Consider the following 24,047-nt stretch of genomic DNA (forward strand, 5'->3'; position numbering starts at 1 on the left):
TGATTTGCTGTGATAATATATCTTGGCTGATTTATGCAGGCCAGAAGATCATTTAGACTCCTCTCAAGTTCAATTCTGCAATCTGTCCAAGAAGATTCTAGTCTCTGCACCTTTCAGGAAATTGTGGAGAGAAGCATATAAAATGATACAAGACAAAGCCCTGCAAAAACAACATATTTATATTATTTGATGAGATATATTTCTTTCTTTTTGCAACTAAAATATATCTTGATTCAGCCTTAGACTTTGCACTGATTAAAGTAAATGATTGGTTTTCAGCCTGTCTTATGCCGAAGCTCTAAAAGTGGTTCCCATCTCTCTTCACTCTCTGTTTATTCATTTTGAATCTATGATTAATTTACCCAGAGTGTATCATAAAAGTATTTTGGATCTGAGAGAAAGTAGAGGAGAGGGAAAATATTATCAAAATATATTACATGAACTTTTTTCAATACTTGAAAACAAAATTTCAATTTCACTACTTTTCACCATCAAGACTCCAACATTCTGATGAGACGAGCTTACCCTTCTTGGGTATGCACTACCTTACCAGTGTTCCCTGCTTAACACATGACCACACTGGGTCTAAAACTGTTTCACTTCCAAGCTGGATATTCTAACAGTCTCCTTTTGTATGCAAGTCTCCACTGATTACTTTCTGTGTGCCTGCCAAGGATTGATTTTTAACATCATCTTTTTCCATATGGTCCTTTGCCAGAGATATCTGAGTAAAATCAAAGTCATTCCAGTAGAACCAAGAGAGCCTGCCTGCTGCCCTTACTTTTCTCTCCATGGCATCCACATTTCTCACTGGGAATTCAGCATCCTGAGATTCCCTAGTCTCTCCAAAACTCTAGTCTTTCTTCACGAAGATCTTCATGTTTGAGAATGGGTCTCTTTGCTTTAACAAGTGTTTCCTGCCATGTATTCAGTTCCCTACTTAAATCACTTCCATAGCCATACTATAGGAAGACCTTTTCTTCTCCACCCAATCACACTTTGACTGTTATGGTCTCTGAGTATTTTGTCAATCTTTTCTCTGTTGGAGGGAGGTGCCACTTGTTCGACCCAGCCACCCAAAACTTAAATAACCACACAAACTGTTTTAATTAAATCATTGTTGACCCATTAGCTTTAGCTTTTTATTTTCTAACTCTTACATTTTAGTTTAATCCATTTCTAGTAATCTGTGTATTGCCATGTGGCAGTGGCTTACTGGCAAAGTTTTGGCATGTCTTACTCTGGCAATGGCTCCATTGCTTCTCTCTACAGCCTATCCCCCCCCCCCCCACACACACACACTATGTCTATTCTTCCCTGCCATAGGCTCAAAGCAGTTCCTTATTCATTAATCAATAAAAGCAACACACTGACAGAAGGACCGCCCACACCATTTCTCTACTAGAGGACAACTCACATGAGGAGAAATGCTTGCCTTCTCTGCTGTACTTTCCACAACAGAGGACAGAACCTGGCACAACAGAAGTAAAAATTAGTTGTTAGGCAAAGAATAAATTAAATAATAGCATGGAAATTCTCAATAATTTTGGTCTTATTGAAAGCTGTAAATTGAATTTTCCTCTTTTCAAAATATCTCCTTTAAATTATTGAAGATCCAAAGGAGGAACTTCTTGATAACATAGCATCTTATAAAAATGTCTTACAAAATGGTGTGACTATTTTTAATCTCACAGCCACTAACCTTTGCAATTCTTCAGAATTTTTCTTACAGTACATCCAGCCTGATTTTATGGTCTAACTAAGTTCATTTCAGGGCCACTTTAGTGTTTTATGCTTGTATCTACATTTGCTGAAGTCATATGATAGTACATTTGATATGGGATGTAGAAAGATGGCACTCTAGTTAGAGAGGGTGACTGGATTTAATAAATATTGAAGAAGGGTAAAATAATAGTGAGAGTTCCCTTAAAAATCACAAAGAATCATACTACTATATACCTTTTAAAAACCCTATAATACATTTAAGTCACACACACACATATACACATACATACATATGTATATACATACATACATAATTATAGTTTAAGTGAAATTTCCTCATGTGGGCTGACCTTGCTCTCTCCAAGAGTCAAAGACCTAGAATGAATCTCAACAGTAGGAAGTAGAAACCCTTTCTGACTTGTTTTGGTGAGGATTGTCAAACAGACTCCCAAAGGATTTCCAAAACATTGCAGGCTACTGCTAGCTGCCATCCAGAAGTAAAATTTAAATCCTCATTGCTGAAGATACCATGCACACATTTCAGGTCAGGGTTCAGAAGCTCCTGAGCTGGAACTGACTTGAATGCCTCTTCTGTGAGAACTAGCATTCATGGTATCAAGAAGAGCTATGCAAGTTTTTAAGGGAGGAAAGCCACCAACACTCCTATCTATGATGACCATAAACCACAGCAAAGATCAGCATGTCATGAGAAGCATAGGATACAGTAGTGGCATGCATACCTTGGCAGTAACCAACAATTCTCTAATTGTATCTGCTCAAAAGAGTGAAGTCATAACTGGTATTGTAAAACTAGCCAACGACACAAGGCTAGTAAAGCCATGAGTCTTGGAGGAGAACCTACAACCATCTCTTTAGTAAAGGAACATTATTCCTAAAGGTACTCTAAATATTTGGCCTTATATCCACAGCTCATCATGGAAACTTATGTTTGCAACAAATAAAGACATCATTACAGAAAACTCCAACATCCCAAAGTGCCGAATTGTGAAGCCTAGTTCCAACAGAAACATCTACAGACCAACTACCGTACATAAGGCCCAGGGAACATTGCATAAGACGGGGAGAAAGATTGTAAGATCCAGAGGATTGGAGAGTTTGATGTGTGACTGTCTCCTAGGAATATCTAAAGATCCACCTCAAAATCCTACCAACATGACTTCATAAACAAGAATTGAACAAAAAAAATGACTATAGACATTCTAAAGTAGACAAGGGAAAGACCAATAGGCCTCTAACCTGTACAAAGAACTAAAGGGGAAAAAAAATGCAAAGAATGGTAGAACTTGTCTTCCCCAGGGAAGAAGGCTTCCAACTAATTTTCTAATACCAGTGGTCATCCCTTAAAATCTACACACAAATGACATTATACAGACTATACAGGTTGTATTTATATACTAAGGAATGTATGTGTGTGTGTGTGTGTGTGTGTGTGTGTGTGTGTGTGTGTGTGTGTGTATGTGTGATCTGCTGAGCCACCTCTCCAGCCCCCGGGAGTTTATTATGACCTACCTATTGACTTTTGAAGTTTTTAAACTTAGTGTTTATTAACTGTAATTATTACTGATTTGATCAGGACCTTTAGTTTTATGATTTTTTATCACAAAAATGTGCATTCCCAGTCTGTGGCTTGCAGTTACCAATCTTAGTGCTCAGTTGTCTATGACTAGGACAGTTCTTTATTTCAAGATTCAGCTTTATTTTTATTGTGGTGTGTGTGTGTGTGTGTGTGTGTGTGTGTGTGTGTGTGTGTTTCTGTGATAGCTACCACATGGCTGCACAATCTACAGGGACCAGAAATGAATATTATGTCTCCTGGACCTGGATTTATGGGCAGTTGTGACCTCTGAGCACAGGTGTTAGGTTTGAAAGAGTAGGAAGTCCACTTTCCTACTGAGCAATCTCTCCAGCCTTTAGCACTTCATTTTAGCTCAATCCAATTTTAGGATTATTTTGTATGATGTCAAGGGCTTGTTTCAAACATTTTACTAATTACAGACCTTCTCAAGCCAAAAAGTAATATTCTTTCAGTTCACTTTTTAAGATTTACTGTTTATTTATGTCTCACATTTGAATCTGGAATGCATCTAGAAGTGACTTTATATGAATGATATGGGGAAAGTTCTCAAAATTGAAATGGAATGGTTGTGTCTATATTCAGATAAAGAAATGGGGAAAATATTCCATTCAAAGTAACTACAAAAAGTTAAATATTTAGAAATGTTTTTAACCAAATAAGTGAACAACTTCTACAAGGAAAACTTCAATATGGGAAATGGAAGTTACAGAAGATAACATGTATTAGAAAGGCATTCCATGATCACAGATTAGCAATTCTTCTAGAAACAAATGAAGCATGTCAATATTAATGAATTTAACCCAGTCTATCTTTCAGGAATGCCATTATCATTCTCTGGGCTATGTGTGACCTCTGCTCATGCTTTAAATGAAGATGCATTTAAATGAAATGTTCATTCTTGAGAGGCTGAAGCAGTCTGCATGAGCATTTAGTTGTGTTAGTCATGTTATCCTCACAGAGCCATATCCCCCTTCCCCCCACACACAGAAGGTTCTCCCTAGTGAGGCTTGACCAAGGATCCTCTGTTCATAAAGGTTCTGTCTGTTCAGGCTTGAACCAGTGTTTTCAAATTGTTTCTCTCTTCTTCTCAGACCCTTATCCAAGTACAAAGGGACAAGAAAGCGCGAGAATAAGAATTTATATATATATATATATATATATATATATATATATATATATAGAGAGAGAGAGAGAGAGAGAGAGAGATAGAGAGGGTTTTTCACATTAGTTGTTTGGTATCATAAAATCAGAACTGCTGCTCTAAAACAATATGAAAATAAGTGCTTGGAATGCCAGTGGTTCTACCTCATGGAAGGATTCTAATAATTGCTTAACATAACTTACATATGTTTTAGTAGCAGGCCCGCTTGATAGAATAAATATTCAACAGATGTTTGTTACTGTGTCATTTTATTTTGTATGTGTTTGATAAATATAATAATATTACAAATTTTGAGTTAGAAACAGTATAACTTAAGAAATTTCACTTTAGTTTTTTCTTCCCTTCCTTTCTGCAACACTCCATTATTTGCCTTCCAACATAGCTTGCTCTCTCTCTCTCTCTCTCTCTCTTGCTCTTGCTCTCGCTCTCTCTCTCTTTCTCTCTTAATATTCTTTTGAGGCAGAGTCTTGATATATAACCAGGTTTGGTCTGGAAGGCATTCTTCTTCAGTCTGGCATGCACCACCACTAGAGCCATTTTAGCTTCTTTATCCTTAATTTCCAGAGTCCAAAATAAAGATAATGAGCATTCTTATAATAGTTATGTGTATCTTAGGTGATGTATCTAAGTGCCTGATATAACTCATGCTATAGAGTTATAAAATTGTGACTGGTTTTACCAGTCACTTTAACTGTAGTTCCTATTTTTAATACACCTGTAATATGTATGTTATATAATATTCCCTAAACTCAAATTATTGAAAAAATTTGCTTTAGCTAGATAATAAACATTCAAAAGGAAAAAAGCCTATGATCTAACTTTGCTATAAAAATTTTATACCACTACCAATCATGTACACAAAGTCTCAAGCACTTCAACCTTAAGCATAGTTACTTTAGTTAAAATATACTGAATAAATGGTATTAATGAATAAAATAATATAGATTTGTTTTGATTCCTACTTATAGTATTTAGTTTAAAGAGTCTCATTTCTTTTATGTCCCCACATTTGTATTATATATGTCTCTATATATTATTATATATATTTATTATATAAATATATATATTTTTCATATATATTTATATATGATAAATGTTTTAGTACCATTAAGTAAAATTTGTTTTAAGTGGGCCAGTAAGGCTTACAAATGGGCATTGCTTTATTATAGAATAAAATTCTATAAAAGCATTTTGAACTAAAATTTTGACTTAGGAATTTTCTCTATTGACAAATGAAAAAAAATTGCTTAAAGAATTGGAAATATGTATTTTGAACAAACTATACAGCTGCTATAAATTTTCAGAACAAAGGGAAGACGTACTGTTATCATTTGCCCAGAGTGAATGGGTGCTGATGACTGTCTGCCTGTCTAGCCCTTAGTTTTGCCATCTACAAATTCTTCAATCAAGTTGAGCTCCATGGCTGTCATTTTTGTCAACAACAAAATATGCTGACTCACTGTCCAGTGAGCCCTTTCTCAGAACGCTGTTGCTCGCTTACTTTGCTATCTCTTCAGATTTATGCAGCTTCTTCATTTCTTTTTATGGTTCTTATTTGTCCAGAAAATATATAGCATCAATACAAGCAAGTTTCTCTCACCCATGAAGCTTGCTGACACAGGGCCATTCTGTAAACTCATGTAACACCTATTGTTGTGTGATGTTTTACTCTTTCTGCTTTTTGAGGGACTCACAATCCAGCTCCCACAGAAACCACACATGGAGGCTAGTTCTTAGTTATGAATGCCCGGCCTTAGTTTGGCCTATGTTTTTGACAGCTTTTCTTAAATTATTCTGACTACTTTTTGCCTCTGGGCTTTTATCTTTATTTCTGTATCCCTTTCTTTAGCTCTTTCTCTGTCTAGCTGGTGACTGATCCCTGATGCCTTCTTCTCCTTGTTCTCTTGCTCTACTTCTTCCTCATATCTCCATTTATTCTCTCTGCCTACCAGCCCCACCTGTCCTTGCTCTTGCTCCTGCCTTGCTATTGTCTGTTCAGCTTATTAGACCATCAGGTGTTTTAGACAGGCAAAAAAAATTCACAGCTTCACAGAGTTAAAAAAATGCAGCATAAACAAAAGCAACACACCTTAAAATAGTATTCCCCAACAACCTGAAACCCTGTTCATGCTACAGCTCTATGACAGTGTTATTGGTCATACCAGAAGATATAGGAGATGAATTTGACAAAGGGAAATGGAGATAAACTCTCTAAGTTTTAGGGATCCCTGAAGGGAACTGGCCCAGCCTGTATATGATTAGGGGAGCCACAAGAAATCAACGTTATTGGGTCAGGGAGCTAAGGAGAAACAGGGTAAGAGACAAGGCTGTTTAGAGTGAACACCTCAGAGACTTTAAAGTCAACGTGAGCCATGTTAATGGAGTTGCTTAACCTAAATGTAACAATACAGTCTCCTTCTCCCTTCCTTAACAAGACAGTGGGGCAAGAGGGTATTATTGCATGGAGGGCAGGGGCCCTTTGTTCCAGCTGCCTGGCTAGCTTACACCTGAAAGAATCACACAGAAACTGTATTAATTAAAACACTGCTAGGCCATTAGCTCTAGGCTTCTATTGGCTAACTCTCACATCTTGATTTAACCCATTTCTATTAATCTGTGTTCATCGTGAGGTCGTGGCTTACCGGGAAAGATTTAGCATGTCTTACCTGGCATCTCCATGGTGGCTCTCTCCTGACTCTGCCTTCTTCCTCCCATAATTCAGTTCTGTCTTCTCTGCCTACCTAAGTTATGCCCTATCAGGGCAAGCAGTTTCTTTATTGATTAACCAATGAAAACAACACATAAACACAAGGACCTCCTACACCAAGGTAAAAGTGAGACATTTAAGTTTTAAGGACTTTAAAGCATGTAGGTGATCTAGTTTGCGTTTTGAAACTTTAGAAACAGAAGACAGAAATAGGAGCACGATAAAAATGAACATGTAGCAATTAACTCCAGAGCCCTGTTTTAGCTGAAGAAAGAAAAAAAGAGTCCCATGTAGCTGTTTGAGAAAAAAAATTGTTTAAGGGATATTTAAATAGCAAAATAAATAGGTGTTAGTGGTTAATTGAGTATAAGAAAGGAGGGAGCCAGAACACTACTGAGAATGTCTTAATTTCTGTTATGACTGCTCAACCTTCCTGCCTAATTTCCCTTTTGACACTGGTCTAGAAATTTCATATAGATTCTAAAAACAGTCATGGACCATTCCATTTCTTATTTCTTTTTCTAGACTTAAAGTTGATAGTTTAAGTGTGATAGTCTTCCACAACTTTTCAGAATAGAAACAACCTTCAATCCTTCCCAAACCACGGCATGCAAAAATGTTGTCAACCTTCTTGCCATCTAAATTAGACTATCATTCCTCAAAGGTGCTTCAGCCTGTCCTAGGTTCCTGAATGAGAGCTTTATGTTCTTCAATCCTTTGTCTTGAAGTATGTTTCTAGTGTAGACCTTTTCTTTTTTTGCTTTGCTGTCTAGCCTTGTATCATTGCTTTTTAAATAAAACAAATGTTTATTTAATGACTGCATATAGTATTAGCATGAAGCAATTGATTTAAAATGTTTTCCTGATCTCTATTAATGTTCTGAGTTTTAGAGAAATCTTTCAGCTCTTGTGTATCTATTCAGGATTTTAAACAAATAGACTGGCGTGTGTGCACACAGTGTATGTGGGAACACATGCACTCATCTTTATGTGTGTGTGTGTGTGTGTGTGTGTGTGTGTGCATCTCTCCCACTAGCATCATCTTTTCCTTTCCAGTTCTCATTTTTCATTTTAAAAATCCATTTCTTACATTCCGAATCCCAAAGTACATTTCAGTTGAATAAAGGGTTTAAATGTTTTTAAAAGGAGACAGAAAGTCACAAAGTAGTAGAAAAAGTCTGGAAGAATTATATTTAATGTTGGATGACAAAAAACCATGAAAGGGAAAATCGATAAATTTTGTTCCATAAAATCACAAGATAAAATTTTGCTAAAATGATTTTTATCTTGGGCTTTATCCTTAAATCAGACTCAATCTCTGTCTGCTAGCAGCTGCTCTATTTGCAGTATCCACAGCAAAAGCAATTCTCCTTAAATACTCTAAGCCTCTGTCAGGTAGCTTGAAATACCATGAAAGATTATTATACTTTTTTTTTAGTTATTCGAAAGGAGAGAAATGCTGGAGCATCTTTCTGTTATTATGGATGGTTGAGGTTCAGATTTCAGATGCCCATCCTATTTACTTACTATTGTAAATGTGACAATCTGTAAACTCAGTGTATATAAAGTATTTATAATTGAGGCATTAGAACTTTATTCCAGGTTAAATCATTAAGGAACAATTAGTTTTGTAGGTATAGCTGGATTTCTAGCTCCAGTGTTCTTTCGATATAGAATTAAAATTATGAAAGTGTGAAGAAAAAAATGTAATTTGTATTCAACAAAAGAAAAAGAAGAAAGAGAATCTGGGAAAGACAATCTCTCAAGATTAGGGTCATCTTTATGGGCTTTCTTTTTGTGTTTCATCTTCCATACTAATTCTTTAAATTTTCATAATTTAATTTGCTCACATCTTCCCATTTCCTTTCTTATTCTTCTCCTCTTCCCACTGAACTCCTTTTTCCAATCCAGTCTCCTTCCAGGTTCTTGTTTTTGTAGTGTGTTCATTTAATCATTGTTGCAGTATGAGCACCAGATTGAGGTTTTTTTTTTCTTGATCACAAGCAATTTGCCATTGGCTACACCACCAAGAAACATTACTGCCCCTTTTCCAGTAACTATAACTAATGTATGTTCTCAGGGAGGCATGGGACCCAAAGATCTCCTCCTGAATCCTTCATATAATGTTGATGAGCCATGTGTGTCATGGTTCTTGTGTAAGTAACCTGTGCTGCTATGAAATTAGTCCACAGCTTTTCACAGCATTTCTTTCCATCCTCCAGCTCCTGTGAGCCTATCGCTCACTCTTGTGCAGTGAGTCCTGAGCCTGGTAAGAGAAATATAGATTTGTTTTGGGAGTGAAAGAGCTAACACCTAAGTGGGTGTTTATTCTCATCACATTGAGCAGTTATAAGTCTCAGCTTTAAGTATTGCCCACTGTAAAGAGAAGTTTCTCTGACCAAGGTTGAAAGTGCTACTAATCTATGGGCATAGCATTTAGAAGGTAACTGTACCTCATATCTATATATCAAAACATTACTAAGTTTCCTCGTAAAGTCTATGACCACTATCCTCCTTCCTGACACCATTACAGTACAGTACATGAATTCCTCCTGTGTAGCAAACCTGAAATCCTGTCAGATGGTGTTTGGTTACTCCTGTGGTAACTGCCTCACTGCAGCACTGGGCAACTATTACCTGACAGGTTGGTCTTGTAGCTCTCAGGGTTCACAGTTGCGTGCGATTGTTAATGACATTGCTCCCTCAGCAGCCTGCATAACACCTTCTGGCACTGTGAATACTAGCCAACAGGGAGGAAGTTCCCAGCCCATGCCAGTGTGACTTTTCTTTGTCCTGCAACCAGAATATGATGTGTCTTCAGTAATAAAGTCTTAGCATCTCTCTCTCTCTCTCTCTCTCTCTCTCTCTCTCTCTCTCTCTCTCTCTCTCTCTCCCTCCCTCTCTCTCTCTCTCTCCCTCTCCCCTCTCTAAGATTTTTGTACAATTTCCCAAGGAGAACAAATGAAAGGTATTTTAAAAATTATAAATATGAAAACCTTTAATATGCTGATGGTTCTTTCAAAGCAATTATTCAGTCTACAGTGGATAGTTGGCTTTAAAAATAATCAGAAGTCCTGACTGGTTTTGTTTCTGTTTTCACGTTACATGAAAAATATGCTGCTTTATCCATCTCTCCAAGCAAATAAACACAACAGCAACATACAAAAAGGAAAAGTGATCCTTAATATCAAGGACCTAGTCTGGAACAATTAGGGAATCTACTCGTTGTTTTTAAAGTACTTATGCAGAGTGTATCTTTCATGTTGTTTGATTCAGCATTAATAGTGTCCCAGGGATATCAGCATCAAACAATACCACATCAAGATTCAGGTGTTAAAATTAATAATAAAACACATGTGCACACACTTACACACACACACACACACACACACACACATTCATCTTGTAGGTATAATCTAAGAATAAAGTAAATAAGAGCATTTTATTGGCCAAAAGGATGGGAAAACATCTCCCTATCCTGACCTGAGCGGAGGAGAAGTGAAGTCTAACCCATTACAACTTTAATGTCTTCTAGTTCTGCCCCTGTTGGATAAGAATTTGAATACCTAGTCATAGACTTGTTCATCCATCATCATAGTATCTGATCCAAGCAGAACTCCTTGACTGCACCTTCCTTTAAGCAACTTGACCAAAGTTCCCTTTGAACACAGTTCTTTTTAAATATTCCATACTGTCCCTGGATCATGGTAACTCTGCTGCAACAACTGCTAAACCAAGGTTGTTCAACTCCAGGTGTCTAATCAATGGTCCTTGCCTGGAAGACAACAATAGAAGAGAAATTGAGGAAGATCATATTGGGCCTGTGAAGTTTCAGATTCACAAAGTATTATTTCAAGCAAAGGAACAAAACTTTTTTTCCGCACAGAGATTTATAGATATCCTGATGTCAGATACTGTAAGTCTGCCAGATTTCAGGCTAAGTTAAGAACTGCATTTCCATACAAGTTTTAGAACATTTTTTCTAATTCTTTAAAACACCTACTAAAAGTATGATTGGGATGTTACACTATGGATTCATTTAGGAAAATTAAGTTTCTAAAAATTCTGAATTCTTTTATTTATAAAGTTGGCTTTTAATCTGTATTTTTTTTGGAAGTGCTTTTTGTTGACTTAAATGATTCTTTTCTAGTTTTTGGTGCTTACTCTTAGGAATATCTTGTTAAATTAACCTAAAATATTATATTTCTAATAGCTGTTTTAAAATATTTTTGTTTTGATTCTTTTATTTCTTTTAAATAATTTCATTAGTTCTTTATGAGTTTTATACATGTTCTGATTATATTTGCCACTCCTCCCCTGACTTTCCTATGTGCATCTCTTCTTTTCCACTATGAAAAAAATCAAATATAAGTGAAACAGTACACACACATACTTGCTAGTTCAAATCTGCCACTCCACAATATACACACAATTCAAGGCATCAAGTTGTGTAAACAGACATCTCCCCAAGCATACATACAACTTTAGCAGCAATAAAACTGAGAGAACAACTTTAAGGATGATCAGGACATGATAGATATGATGGAGCTATTAGTGAAGTTCAAACAACTTTTTATAAATAAGCTCATTGTGTTTATTGTCAATTATTTAAAAATGTTAATCTGTTTTTAATAATATTTTATATTATTTTTTAATTAGACTCACCATAAAAACAGGTTTTTTGAAATTTTCTCTCCTGTCTGAAAAGTTTTACCTTTTGAACATCATTACTCAGCTGTTCTCCATTCTAGCACTTTACCCTAGTTATATATAAATTATATATTCCTAACTATTCATGAATTGTGAGTATTGGCCTGCTGACTGCTGAAGTTTGCTGTGTGTGTGTGTGTGTATACATATACATACTCGTGAACTTTGTCCTAGATAGCAGCCGACTTGCTTACTGTTCTGATTTGCCTACTTAATAACTATTTTAAATGTTTATTGTGAGGCTTAAATCAGAGCAGAGTTTAGAAAATTTCATTCTGTGAATTACCAAAAAGCACTTTTTAAAAAATGCATATTTTCTACTCCTGATGGTAATTGTTTCATTCTACCACTATTGGATAAAAATAGTTATATTTTAATATGTAATAAGTGGTTGTGACTGTCTCAATAAAACTTTATTTACAGATACTGGTGGTTTTGAACTGAGGACTATAGTTTGCTCATCTATATTGTAAAGAATACTTCTTCCCAGAGTTACTTTGTTTTCTACTAAGTCATTTCCTTTCTAAAGTTCCCACTGAATGCCTTGTATTCATCAAGAACATTTTGCACTAGATGGGAAAGGGGTAAAGATGCCTGCCTTTCTGTGAACACTTGAAAAATTTCTATTTATAGCTGCAAGTTTATTATTGTCTTAGAAGTTATCTTTCTTTCTTGTGAATTCTGCCCTGTCCATAGGCAAACTGAATTCAGGGAAAGACTTGAGCACATTTCTGCATCTCTTTATCTACACCAGTTCTTTTTCTTTATAGTTCTCTCTTGCAAATTTGACATGCTTCCACTCCTTTGTCCTCAGTCACAGAGACCTCAGTTTTCTATTTCACTTATACTTCCAGAATTCACCCCAGGAAAGCACCACAGCACAGAAACTTGAGTGGCAGTAGGAGGCTCCCTTATGTTCTATTAAAGCACCACAGTCCTCTAATTCCTATCTTCAGTATTTGATAAAAATTTCAATGTATTTGCCTAGTGCTCGATTTGCTTATGTTTGAAGGCAATTTCATACCTTCTTTTGACTTCTAGCTATAAGCAGAAGTTATCTTATTGTTTACTTTGATGATCAAATTGTCTATGATTTAGACAGAAAATTATCATAAAACAACTCTGAAAGTCAGTAACATATTTTTTTTAATTATCATAACATCCTAAACCTCTTTACACATTTCATCATGTGCTGGCTAGTCTTGACAACTTGGCACACAAACTAGAGTTATCTGAACGGAGGAAATCTCAATTGAGAAAATGCCTCTATTTTCTTAGTGATTGATATGGGAGGGCCCAGCCCATTGTGGATGGTACTATCCCTTGGTTAGTGCTACTGGGCTCTAAAAGAAATCAGGTTGAGCAGGCCACAGAGAGCAAGTCAGTAAGCAACACCCCTCCAGATCCTGCCTCTAGGTTCCTACCCTGTTTGAATTCTAGGACTGACTTTCTTTGATGATAAACACTGATGTTGGAGCACAAGCCAGGTAAAACCTTTCCTCCCCAATTTGCTTTTTGGTCATGATGTTTCACTATAGCAATAGAAACCTTAACTAAGAAAACTATAATGCTACTTTTTTGGTTATTTAAATTTCGGGTGCACACTCATAGATTTGAGGCTCATCTTCAACTTTCTTCTCCCTGGCCCCCAAATTGGCTATTTTGAAGACTTTCTTTTCCATAATGGATACTACTGTAGAAATAGTTGTAAAACTGAGGTCGCATATAAAATTTATCTCATATTGAAAAATTTGTGGTTCTAGATTATTGTATTTGTGTTAAGGTTAGAATGCAGTGGTCAGACAGAAAATGGCAATAAAATCCAGAAAAGCAATACTGACTTTCACCAAAATAAAGACAGAAGATATGATGCAATATATTTAAGTGTTAGGGCCAACACTTGACTAAGCTTGTTGAGAGATTTTATGATTCATGAGATTAAAATATTATATGTATGGAAACCACTCCTCCTAGAGCCTCAGGATCTTCTGTAGATAATTTGGCCCTATGCCAGATGTGGGCAAATGCAGAGACCAATGTCAGTGTATGTAAGCCAAGAGCCCCTTGAAAAGTTGTATATTTCACATACTGGAGATTTATGGGGAGCACATGGGTGTCAAGCATAGTCACAAATGAAGGAGTAGGAAAAGAGATTGTTTTAGGGATTTTATGCTGTTTAAGGAGAACGTCAGATCAGATTTTCCGTATCTAAGTACATAAGTACATTCTTGTATATGTTCTTATTATTGCCTTTTTGCCCAAGTGGTGCACAGTAAACCAGCCTGCTTACATCTTAGGTATGAAAGATATCTCGGAGCAAAAACAAGCTAAGCTCATTTCTATTTATGATTAAATCTCTGTTTCTCAAAGATTGGGCTAGTCCTACCTGTAACAGTAACTACAAATGATTCTATATTGCCTGTTTCAATGACCTCTTAAACCCACCTCAGGAAGAGATGCCCATACACATCAATAAAAAGGCTTGCTTTAATTAGTTTGGCCATGATTTGGGTCAGTGATCATTCTCCTTGAATCTGTGGGATTAACAGGGCACTCCAAATCCAAGAAGTGAAAGAGAAATGGGGCAAAAATGGGATGAAACATAAAGACTGCATTTAAGGAGTCAAGTTGAATAACAAAATATGTTTCATAAATTCAGAGAGTTCCTCTGGATATCATTTCCTGAGTAACTAGAAGCATAGAATCACTGTTAATAGAGAAGGAAGAGACTATCCATCAAATTGGCATATTCAGAAAAGAAAATCTGAGCCTCGAAGTTACAGATGTCTAAATGTATACAGAAGGATCCATATTGTTCTAATTTATTCTTTTTAACAAAATAAACATCTCTGCCATAATGGTAAATGTCTAATTTAATCAATAAACATAATATGAAGCACATAATTGGAAATATATTTGTAAAAATCAATGAATCACAATCTTATGAGTTTAATCATCAAAGCTGTAGCAACCATGCCTATGCTTACATTACTGGTTTTCTTTTATTTTTCTTTGTTTTGCTTTTGGCAAAAAACAATAATCAAATAAAATAACTTGGAAATAGGTAAATAATATTAGTTGATAATTTCTATTGTCCTTTATTAAAATTAGATTGTAGTGGGCCACTGAACTATAGTTATGCCATCTCAGGAAGGTATTCTTAAGAATGTTTTAATTGCTAAACCTATTTTAGGATTAAGATCCTAAGATCATATCTTAGGATATGATACATCTATATCAACTGAAAAGTGTCGCATGTTGCTTGTGGTTGTTAGGCACTTGTGTTATAAACTGGCTACTTACATATATGAAAAGGAGACTTAGCATCAACTTTGCATACCCTACAGGCTCAGTATCAACCTTTAGCCCGATAAGAAAGTGACTGAGCAGTCTGATTCACAGGGCCAAGAGCCACTGGGGAAAGTAGCTGCTGAGGACTCCATTTTGACAAAAGTCCCCATCTTAGAGGACTGCGGCTAATCCTCAGCAACCTAAGGCTTTTAAGACAGTTCCAGGAATTTTATGTTTTTTCAATTACTCCAGAACTAAAAAGACCCTAGGAGTTATCCCACACCTGTAGAAATGTGTGTCTGCAGCAATGAATTGTGGTTTTTGCCTTTGAAAGTTCCCCTCCTTGTTTAGCTGGGCCACAGTCCCATCAAGGGATTTGTGGTCAGCTGCAGCTTAGTTAATTTGAATGACTAAAGTCTTGATAGAGTCTGAGTGGTCTTTTGTTGGTCTTGAACTCCACAACAAGATCACTGTGTATCTTATGAATGGAATGAACTCTTTTATAACAGTGATATTTTCTTTATTAATTTATAAACTGTTAAAAAATATAGTTTTATATAGTTATATAACTTACTTTTATTTATGTAGTTAATTTTTAACAATTGAAATATATATCACTTTCCCAAAATATTAGATCTCCTGAGTTTTTGTGGTGTATTAAAATTTTAATATTTTTCTGTTCAGAACTATGTATATATTTTCTTTAACTTGAAAGGATTCAGTTGTGGTTTGACTTAGTTACCTTGGAGAAAATTATCTCTTAAATTCTTAACTGGTTTTATTTTTCTTCTCTAAATAAATTAGAATGGGCAGAATCAATATAAGTGGCAGCTTTTGTAAAATGAACTAATGTGTTAGTTTCTCAGCTTCTCTTTAGCCTTCAGAGATGATGCTTCTGCCACCCTACAAATCGTCAGTAGTGCTTCCCTGTGACAGGAAGCCTTCTCCATTTTAAGCCAGTGGATTCAAACATAGTTAGAAGATTTGAGAGCTAGGTCTAAATGGCAACTCTGTTTTTGAAAAATTCACATTTCATTTGACATCTTTAACCTTTGATTTTTTCGTCTATGAGTGAGAAAGTTAATGTAAGTATTTTTCCTTCTTTTGTATTCTGAAGGTGTTTTTGCATTGTGGTTCTTAGTTGAGTTCCATAATTTAAATATTAAAAGGTTTGTGTCTTATCATCTATCCACTAAAATGAAACAAATTTTGATTCATTACTGCAAACAAACAGAAAAAAATCATTCAGAAATTAATTCATGGAAGGAAGTCTGTTGGAAGCAGAGTGCTTAATGGAAATTTATCTTCATGGGTTTTGGGGAGTGAAGCCCAATGACTTGGGCATCTTCACAATGGTGGTTCAGGAATGTACACAGCAGGGAATAGCTGAAAACCTTGGGGACAGGGTTTTTATCCCAGTAAATTCTATATCAGTTTTCATCCATCATCTGGTTTCCCATGACTATCAATGTCCTCATGTGAAATTGTAGCATTTTCACTGTCATTAATCAAATGCCCGAGATCATCAAATTATAAAGAAAAAACATTAATTTTGACTCAAAGTTTTGGAGTTCTTGATTCATTGGCTCCTTTGCTTTTATGCCTGGGGTGAGGCACATCATAACTGGGAGCCTAACATAACATAACTCTTTATCTCTTGGAAAAGTGAAATAGTGATAGATGAAGGGATAGGAGTCCACAATTCCCTTCAATGTCACACTCCTAGTGACTTAAAGTAAATGCTGCTTCTTAAAGTTCTTCAGCCTTCCAATGGGTTTTTCTGGGGATTACGTTTCCAAAGCAAGCTGTTGGAAGATATTTAAGATTCAGGCTATAACAGACATTTCTGCAGGAATTTCCAGAGCATCTTTCAGTGCATTCCTGAAACATCACCCAACACTTTTTATCCACACCAGTTCTCAGCCACCCTGCAACTTCCTACCAGTCATGGGAGTCCACATCCTAGAAATATAGCTGGAAATCATCTTAATAGCTTGTCTTCCAGGCATCTAGGAACTTAGGAAGGAAATAAGTATGGCAGTCCCTGTAGGTAATCCTAGGACTTAAGATGCTATGGCCTGAGGATTGATTTGAATTTTCCAGGTCAGCCTAAGCAACATAGTTACTTTTGAGATAGACTACGGAGAGAGAATCTATCTTAAAAAAAATAACAATAATACCAAGAATGTCAGAACCAAACAACAGTCAAAAAGGGAAGATTCTTTCTGATTTTATATTATAATGTAAAAGATCAAATTTAAGGTCGATGTACAAAGTGAACTTTTCTTCGGAATTTCATATTCATTGTTTTATTTGTGAATGAGCCTGACCTATCAATATATTAGAAGAGAGAAATGGGAGTCAGATACCTCAAATTATCGAGCAAAGTGTAGTCCTTGTTACATTATAACAAATCTATTCTATGGCCTCAAGACTATTAATGGATTAATCTATCATTCCATTTTTGTTTTATTTCAGGTTTTTGCTCACATGGCTATAAAGAATGTCAAAATGGCAGATGCTATAGTCCAGAGCAGAGCTGTAATTTTGCAGATGACTGTGGGGATAACAGTGATGAAAATGAATGTGGTGGTTCCTGCACTTTTGAGAAAGGTTGGTGTGGCTGGAAGAACTCCCTAGCTGAAAACTCAGACTGGGTTTCAGGAATTGGCTCTCATAAAAGTCGTCGACCCCCCAGAGACCACACACTTGGGAATGAGCATGGTAAGTGATGAGGTTGTTGTGGTTGCCCTGTGTATGTTCATAAAGTCTACTTTATTGCCAGCAGCAGCAGCTGAAGAGCCCATGGCAGAGAGAATGTTGTTCAAACAAACATTCAGCATGTGTGTTCATATTCTAGGACAGCTGTACCAAGGCACCTAGTTTAAGTGACCGAGACCCTGGACACAAATACTGTCTCGGTTTTGGAAGTCAGAAACCCAAAAAGGAAGCTGGTGGCAGCACTGGTTCCTTCTAAGGGTTGTGAGGAAGAAGCTGGTCTTTCATGCCTCTACCTTAGGCCCCCGTAGCTTCAAAACTTCCCCACTTTTAGGTGATAGTTTGCCCTGCATCATCACATCAACTCCTCTTGTGTATGGCATGGTATTTTCCACAGTTCTTCCTTTTGGTTAGATCCCAGGTATATTGACTAATGTTCATTTTAATAGCATCACCTTTACCTGTCTTCAACAGGTAGGTAAGTGGTAATATTTCCAAACAGTGATCATGATAAGAACAGGCAATTGAATCAGGGACTGAGAGATGGCAGAGAAAAATCAGCCCATAACGACAGTCACAATCTTGCATTAATTTTAGTTTTAGTAACCTTAATTAAATGACAACACTTGCTCCTACCAGACACTTTTCCTAAATGGAACATACTCATCTGTAATCGATCTCCCTGAATTTGTACACTCATTTGATCATTAGCAAATCGCTTGATTTTTCACAAGCTCAGCTTCAAAATTTGTCAAATGGAGATAGTGAAGTTTTCTCACTATACCTAACAGAGGTTCTAAGATTGAAGAGGATTGTAGGAATAGATGAAGCCTATAGGTAATGAGATTGAACCTTATTGAGAAACTGTGAAAATAATACCTTAAGACTACATCTGTAAAAGTGCTGGCCATAGACTATTATTTATAGTAAGTATTTATAGCCAATGTCAGATGCAACACTCAAGGAGCAAAGAACATTAATAGGATAACAAAGACCTATAACATCCTGAGCAGTACAAAATAGCAGAATGATAGTTCAATGTTGAAATTTCCCTGGCACATAAAATGGATCTGATAAGTTAGGTCACAGATGCAAAGATCTAAACACTCATCTGACATACTGACATCCATGATATGCTTTAGATAATTTCATAGTAATGATAAAACTCAGTAGCTTTCTTTTCATGTTACACATAACAGGTGACTGAATCTTCACTTATTTTTATGCCATGGAAATCTTTGAATTCTTTTATAATAACTGGATAGTTTATGGAGTCCATTAAATGATTCCTGTGACCATCTTGTTGATGTGATGGCACAAATACCCTGGCAAACTATTTAGTTTGCATACTGTGAGGCACGATGCTAAAAGCACACACTGTTGGAAGTTGTTCTGCCAGTGAGCTAGAAACAAGGCTATGGATTTATTCTCCATATCAGATGAAAATGTCATTGGCAGCTAGATCACACGAAATGTAATAAAAAACCTCAACTAAGATGAGAAAGCTAGAATAATCCTCTCATTGTTCTTTTGGTCCTATTTAAATTCCATCCTTATTCCTAGGTCACTTCATGTATCTAGAGGCCACCCCAGTGGGTCTTCGCGGTGACAAAGCCCACTTCACGAGTGCCATTTGGAAAGAATCCAGTGCTGCCTGCACTATGAGCTTCTGGTACTTCATATCTGAAAAAGCCACAGGGTCCATTCAGATTCTCATTAAGGTAGGCTCTTGGCTAAGGATGCTGTAGAGCTTTCTGGGACTCCAGCAGGGAGGACAGTGTTCCGGTCTGGCCAGAGGAAACCTCATTCCTCGCAAGGAGCAGCTCTGGTGGCCACCCACCTTATGAAGTTTGATTAGCTGGGACATGGGAGCATGAAGTGCAGTGGCACTCCCTAGTTCCAGAGCCTCCTTTTATCAGAGTTAATCTCAGTTCTCTCATTCCACTGTTTCCTTTCCTATCTTTTTCAACAAGAGGAAAGAGGTTATTTGTAGATTTGAAAGGAGAAGCAACTATTCATTTTCTCTTGTTCACATAATTATTGAGTACTAATAACAGACATTCTGGCTTCACAAATACATCACAAAGGACTGAGCTGCTCATGAGTATACTCAAGGTATGATTGCATTGAGCTGCTGATTAAATGTGACATACGAATGCATTTTTGTCCTGACTATTATTTGGATGTTTCCATCAGAGTTTTAATTTAGCATAATAAAGTGGCATAGTTTGGAAACAAAACAAACAACAAGATAAATATTAATATTAACAAGACCTAATTAAAACACCTTTACTTTTTAACAAGTTAAAACAGCAGTTAGAAGGAAGTGTGTGTGTGTATTTCATTTATGTGTTTTAAGAATCTAGTTCTGATTCCAAGAAATCTTAGTTTAAAGCACGCTCTCGCCACCACTGCTGTTTCTTAACACATGAGCTTTGCTCAAGTGCCCCAGCGCTGATGGAAAAAACCTGACCTGAATGTCAAAGACCTCATCTATCTGAATCATTTACAACTGTGTGGCTCATGTTTTGTTGGAAATCTGAACCAACTTGCAAACCTTAGACCATGCTATATAATAAGGTATAAAAACCAGCCAAGGAAGAAACATGCAGCATATAACCACAGTGTTATTCTTATGCTTGAATGTAAAAAATGTATATGAAATTTAAAGTTCTCATAGGAGTATTCCTTAGTGCTCTTTTAAATGGGATACTGTATTATTTGGTGTCCCACATGTGAGGGATTTTGTTTTTTGTGGTTTTTCTTTTTGTTATTTACTTAAAAGAAACTTGCTAGGAGCAAACTTCATAATATACTAGAGGTATTAGTCTTCTTAAAAAGCAATCTAGACCTCCTGTCTCCACTAACTGATTCTCGTGGGCATTTAGTAGCTTTTTTAAAGACCAGTATCTCCAAAAAACCCAACAAAACAAATAAAATTACATATGATCTTATTGAGCTGGACTCTAGGGACAAAGCCTGTAAAACTTTAAGGGCATGGCATGGCTGTAGTACTCATGAGCTCACAAGACTTAACGTTACAGAGCCTGTATGGGACTGAGCCCTTAAACATCCAGTCATCACTGGGGAGGGGTTCATGATACTCTACCCCACCAGAGAGAGCTAAAGAAGGTTGAGGGATGCCGGGAGAAAGGACACTGCTGTCTTTAATGATGTAGCTACTGGTAGGTTATTCCCACTCCTAGCTATCCTCATGAAAGTTAAATCCAATTAGTCACTAACCACCAGCACCACCAGCACCACCACCAACAAAAAGTGTAAAAAGATATGAAAATGTGTTGAGGTCTTAGTGGGAGGAGGGGTGAATTGGTAGGGGTGGGAGGGGGATAAGAGAATACAGGGATGAATGTGATGAGAATGTGTTGTTAAGTATATGGAATCAATTGTCAAAAATTAATTGATGAGCAAGATTTAAATCAGACATATTTTTAGACTTAATAAAACTACTACCCAAACTGAGGAGGACATCAGGGTATTGACCTAAGACCTAAGGGAGTGATTTTGAAACACTTATAAAGGTATGCATTACTAAATAGGTCCTTGGTCAGTCTCATCCCCATGGAAGGAAGGGTTATGATATTTTTCACACATGGCAGTCAATGTTTCATACATTATGGTCTGAAGAACTTTTAATCTAAACCTAAAATATAGAATTCGGTCGTATATAAAGCATCTAACTGTTGCACAATAATTTAATGGTGACACAGCTTACATAGAGTTGTACTAATTTCAGGTAACAGCAATGACAACACACACTAGCCTGAGAGCCATTCACTTAGCTTTAACGCCGTATTTTTCTTACGATTCTTAGTACAACATTCTAAAACACATAGTATGAGTCCTGTTGTACAAATGGACTAAAGAAAGGAATTTCACAGTCATAGCATAGCAAGAGTGGGCTTGCCCTATTATTGTATTCATGGAGCAGGGCTTTAAATATGGGCATGTCTATATTAAAAAAATATGCGTTTGCTTCCTCTTTCCATAGCTAGGTGTTCTATATGGAGAATAGTAAAATGATGACCCTTGCTTTGAAAAACAAAATAAATAGTGCTACTTAAAATAGAATTACACAATTCTTACAATGTTCTTATAATAAAGAAGTGAATACAGGCATACACCAACCAAGCTATTGCCTTAGAGAGCATTTAATGAATATCCATACAATTTCATAGATTGTTTATTTTGTGCTTTCCCCTCCTATTTCTTCCTACCAGTTACATGACAGCTGTGTGTGTGTGTGTGTGTGTGTGTATATGTGTGTGTGTGTGTGTTTGTAGGTGTTTATATGTGTTTATACACATACACACAGCTGTCATTTAACTGGTAGCAAGAGGGAGAGAGAGAGATGCCATTTGACATTGAAACTATAATGCTTGTGTCCTAATTCATGGCATTGTATGACTAACAAGAATACAAAGAATTAATCTGTTGAGAAGCTGGTACAAGTTATTAAATTATTATCTTTGGTTATGTATCTTCTGTTTAGAGTAAACAAACAAACAAACAAACAAACAAGGAAACAAACATCTAAGATGATGTAAGCCAAACTTTCCAAGACTAAAATTACATAATTTTGAACACTTCACGAGATAGAAAGATCATTAGCTTTTTGTCCGTCATTGCATGGACCAAGACAAAGCTTCTGTGAGAGGGAGTCAGCCTTTGGAAAGGAGTAGAAATATATGTTATACAGCCTTTAGCTTTACCAAGTGAGGCCCACATTAATCAAATTCAAAGTCTAAAATCACAAGTAAGGGTATAAACAAGGACTTGAACTTCAGTAATTTGAAATACCATTATAGTGTTACATGATCAGTTTCCTTTCTGCCTTTTTATGGAGTTGTCAGAAGTAAAGTGTACTGCATAGTGTACATAGTCAGTACACTATGGCCTTTCTTGGTTATATGGTAAATGATTCATCCTAAAAATGGTATAATTCTGTAACATTTCTTATTTTATGTGCCTTATAAGCAATTGACATTTGGTTTTAAATTTCTCATTAATTTTAAATGCATTTCTTTTTGACTATTAAAAATTTTAAACAAAACGTTTTTAAAAGTGTTCAGGGAAATCATAAGGGTAATTTCTTGTTTGTTATAGACAGGGTCTTCTGCATCAAAGGCCCCTTTCAACTAATTATATGGCTAAGGATGACTTTGAACTTTTGATTCCCCTGCCTCCAGCTCTCGAGTGCTGGTATTGCAGGTGTCTGCCGTTGTGCTCAGTTATGCAGTGATGAGAAGGGAATCCAAGATCTCATGCAGCTTAGTCAAGCACACTACCAACAGTGCTATGTACCCATCCCAATAATAAATATTTTAGTGGCATAAAAGCATACTTGGCTTTAAAATATTATTTATATTTTAAAAATAATAAAAATAAACAAATTATATTTATTTCTTCATTCGTGATTTCACTTACTATTCCAGTCACTTTTTTTCATTTGGTGAGATTAACTGAGGACAACTAGGATATGGGTATGAACACCCTTCAGTCTTGGAGGGGGTTGCTATTCATAGATCACGTGTACAGTGAAGTCTGCCCAGCTTCAAATGAAACAAACAACCTTGTGCATCTTTTCAACAAGTTATTTGAATAGAAGCACCTGCTCTCTGAAGAACATTATCGCCTTCTGGAAGTGCTCCATCCGTAATAAACTGTTGATTTTTTTAAATCAAGATTACTGTGTGCTTTAGGGAATTTAAATGTATTTAATTGAAAGCGTTCAGGACTATCCATTATGCAGTCATGATAGACCACATAATATATTCAGGCCAGAAATGGAGAAAACTAATGTATTTCAGGAGAGCTCTCCTGATAGAGCAACCCTGTAATGCTAAAAGATCATAATTAAACTGCTTTTTTGCTTTGTCTTGCTTAGTGGTACAGGGAAATTTTAGATCTGGCGAACCCTTCAATATTCTCTAGTGGAGGCAATTCATGTAAAAGGTGAAGGCCTAGGAGTGAGAAGTATATTTCCTAAAGTCCATTCACATGGCATTTTAAGAAAAAAAAAAGAGCTTGTATTCAATTTTCTGATTTCTAATTTGAGTTATTCAATTTCTTAGAATTTTTTAAATGATTTCTAAATTAAAAAATAGAGATAGAGTCAG

At 36.2% G+C, this 24,047-nt stretch overlaps 1 protein-coding gene across 2 annotated transcripts in view; it reads left to right on the forward strand.

Annotated features, from left to right (window-relative positions):
• Positions 1–24,047, forward strand: part of Malrd1 (MAM and LDL receptor class A domain containing 1) — a 598,349-nt gene that overhangs the window by 314,621 nt on the left and 259,681 nt on the right. For both annotated transcript variants that reach the window (XM_075971104.1, XM_075971103.1), the window contains 2 exons: positions 17,671–17,916; positions 19,474–19,631. In XM_075971104.1, the coding sequence (XP_075827219.1) occupies positions 17,671–17,916; positions 19,474–19,631 (404 nt within the window). The remainder of the gene's footprint in view (positions 1–17,670; positions 17,917–19,473; positions 19,632–24,047) is intronic.

Source organism: Microtus pennsylvanicus, chromosome 4, assembly GCF_037038515.1.
Source record: "Microtus pennsylvanicus isolate mMicPen1 chromosome 4, mMicPen1.hap1, whole genome shotgun sequence".
In the NCBI taxonomy this organism is placed as follows: domain Eukaryota; kingdom Metazoa; phylum Chordata; class Mammalia; order Rodentia; family Cricetidae; genus Microtus; species Microtus pennsylvanicus.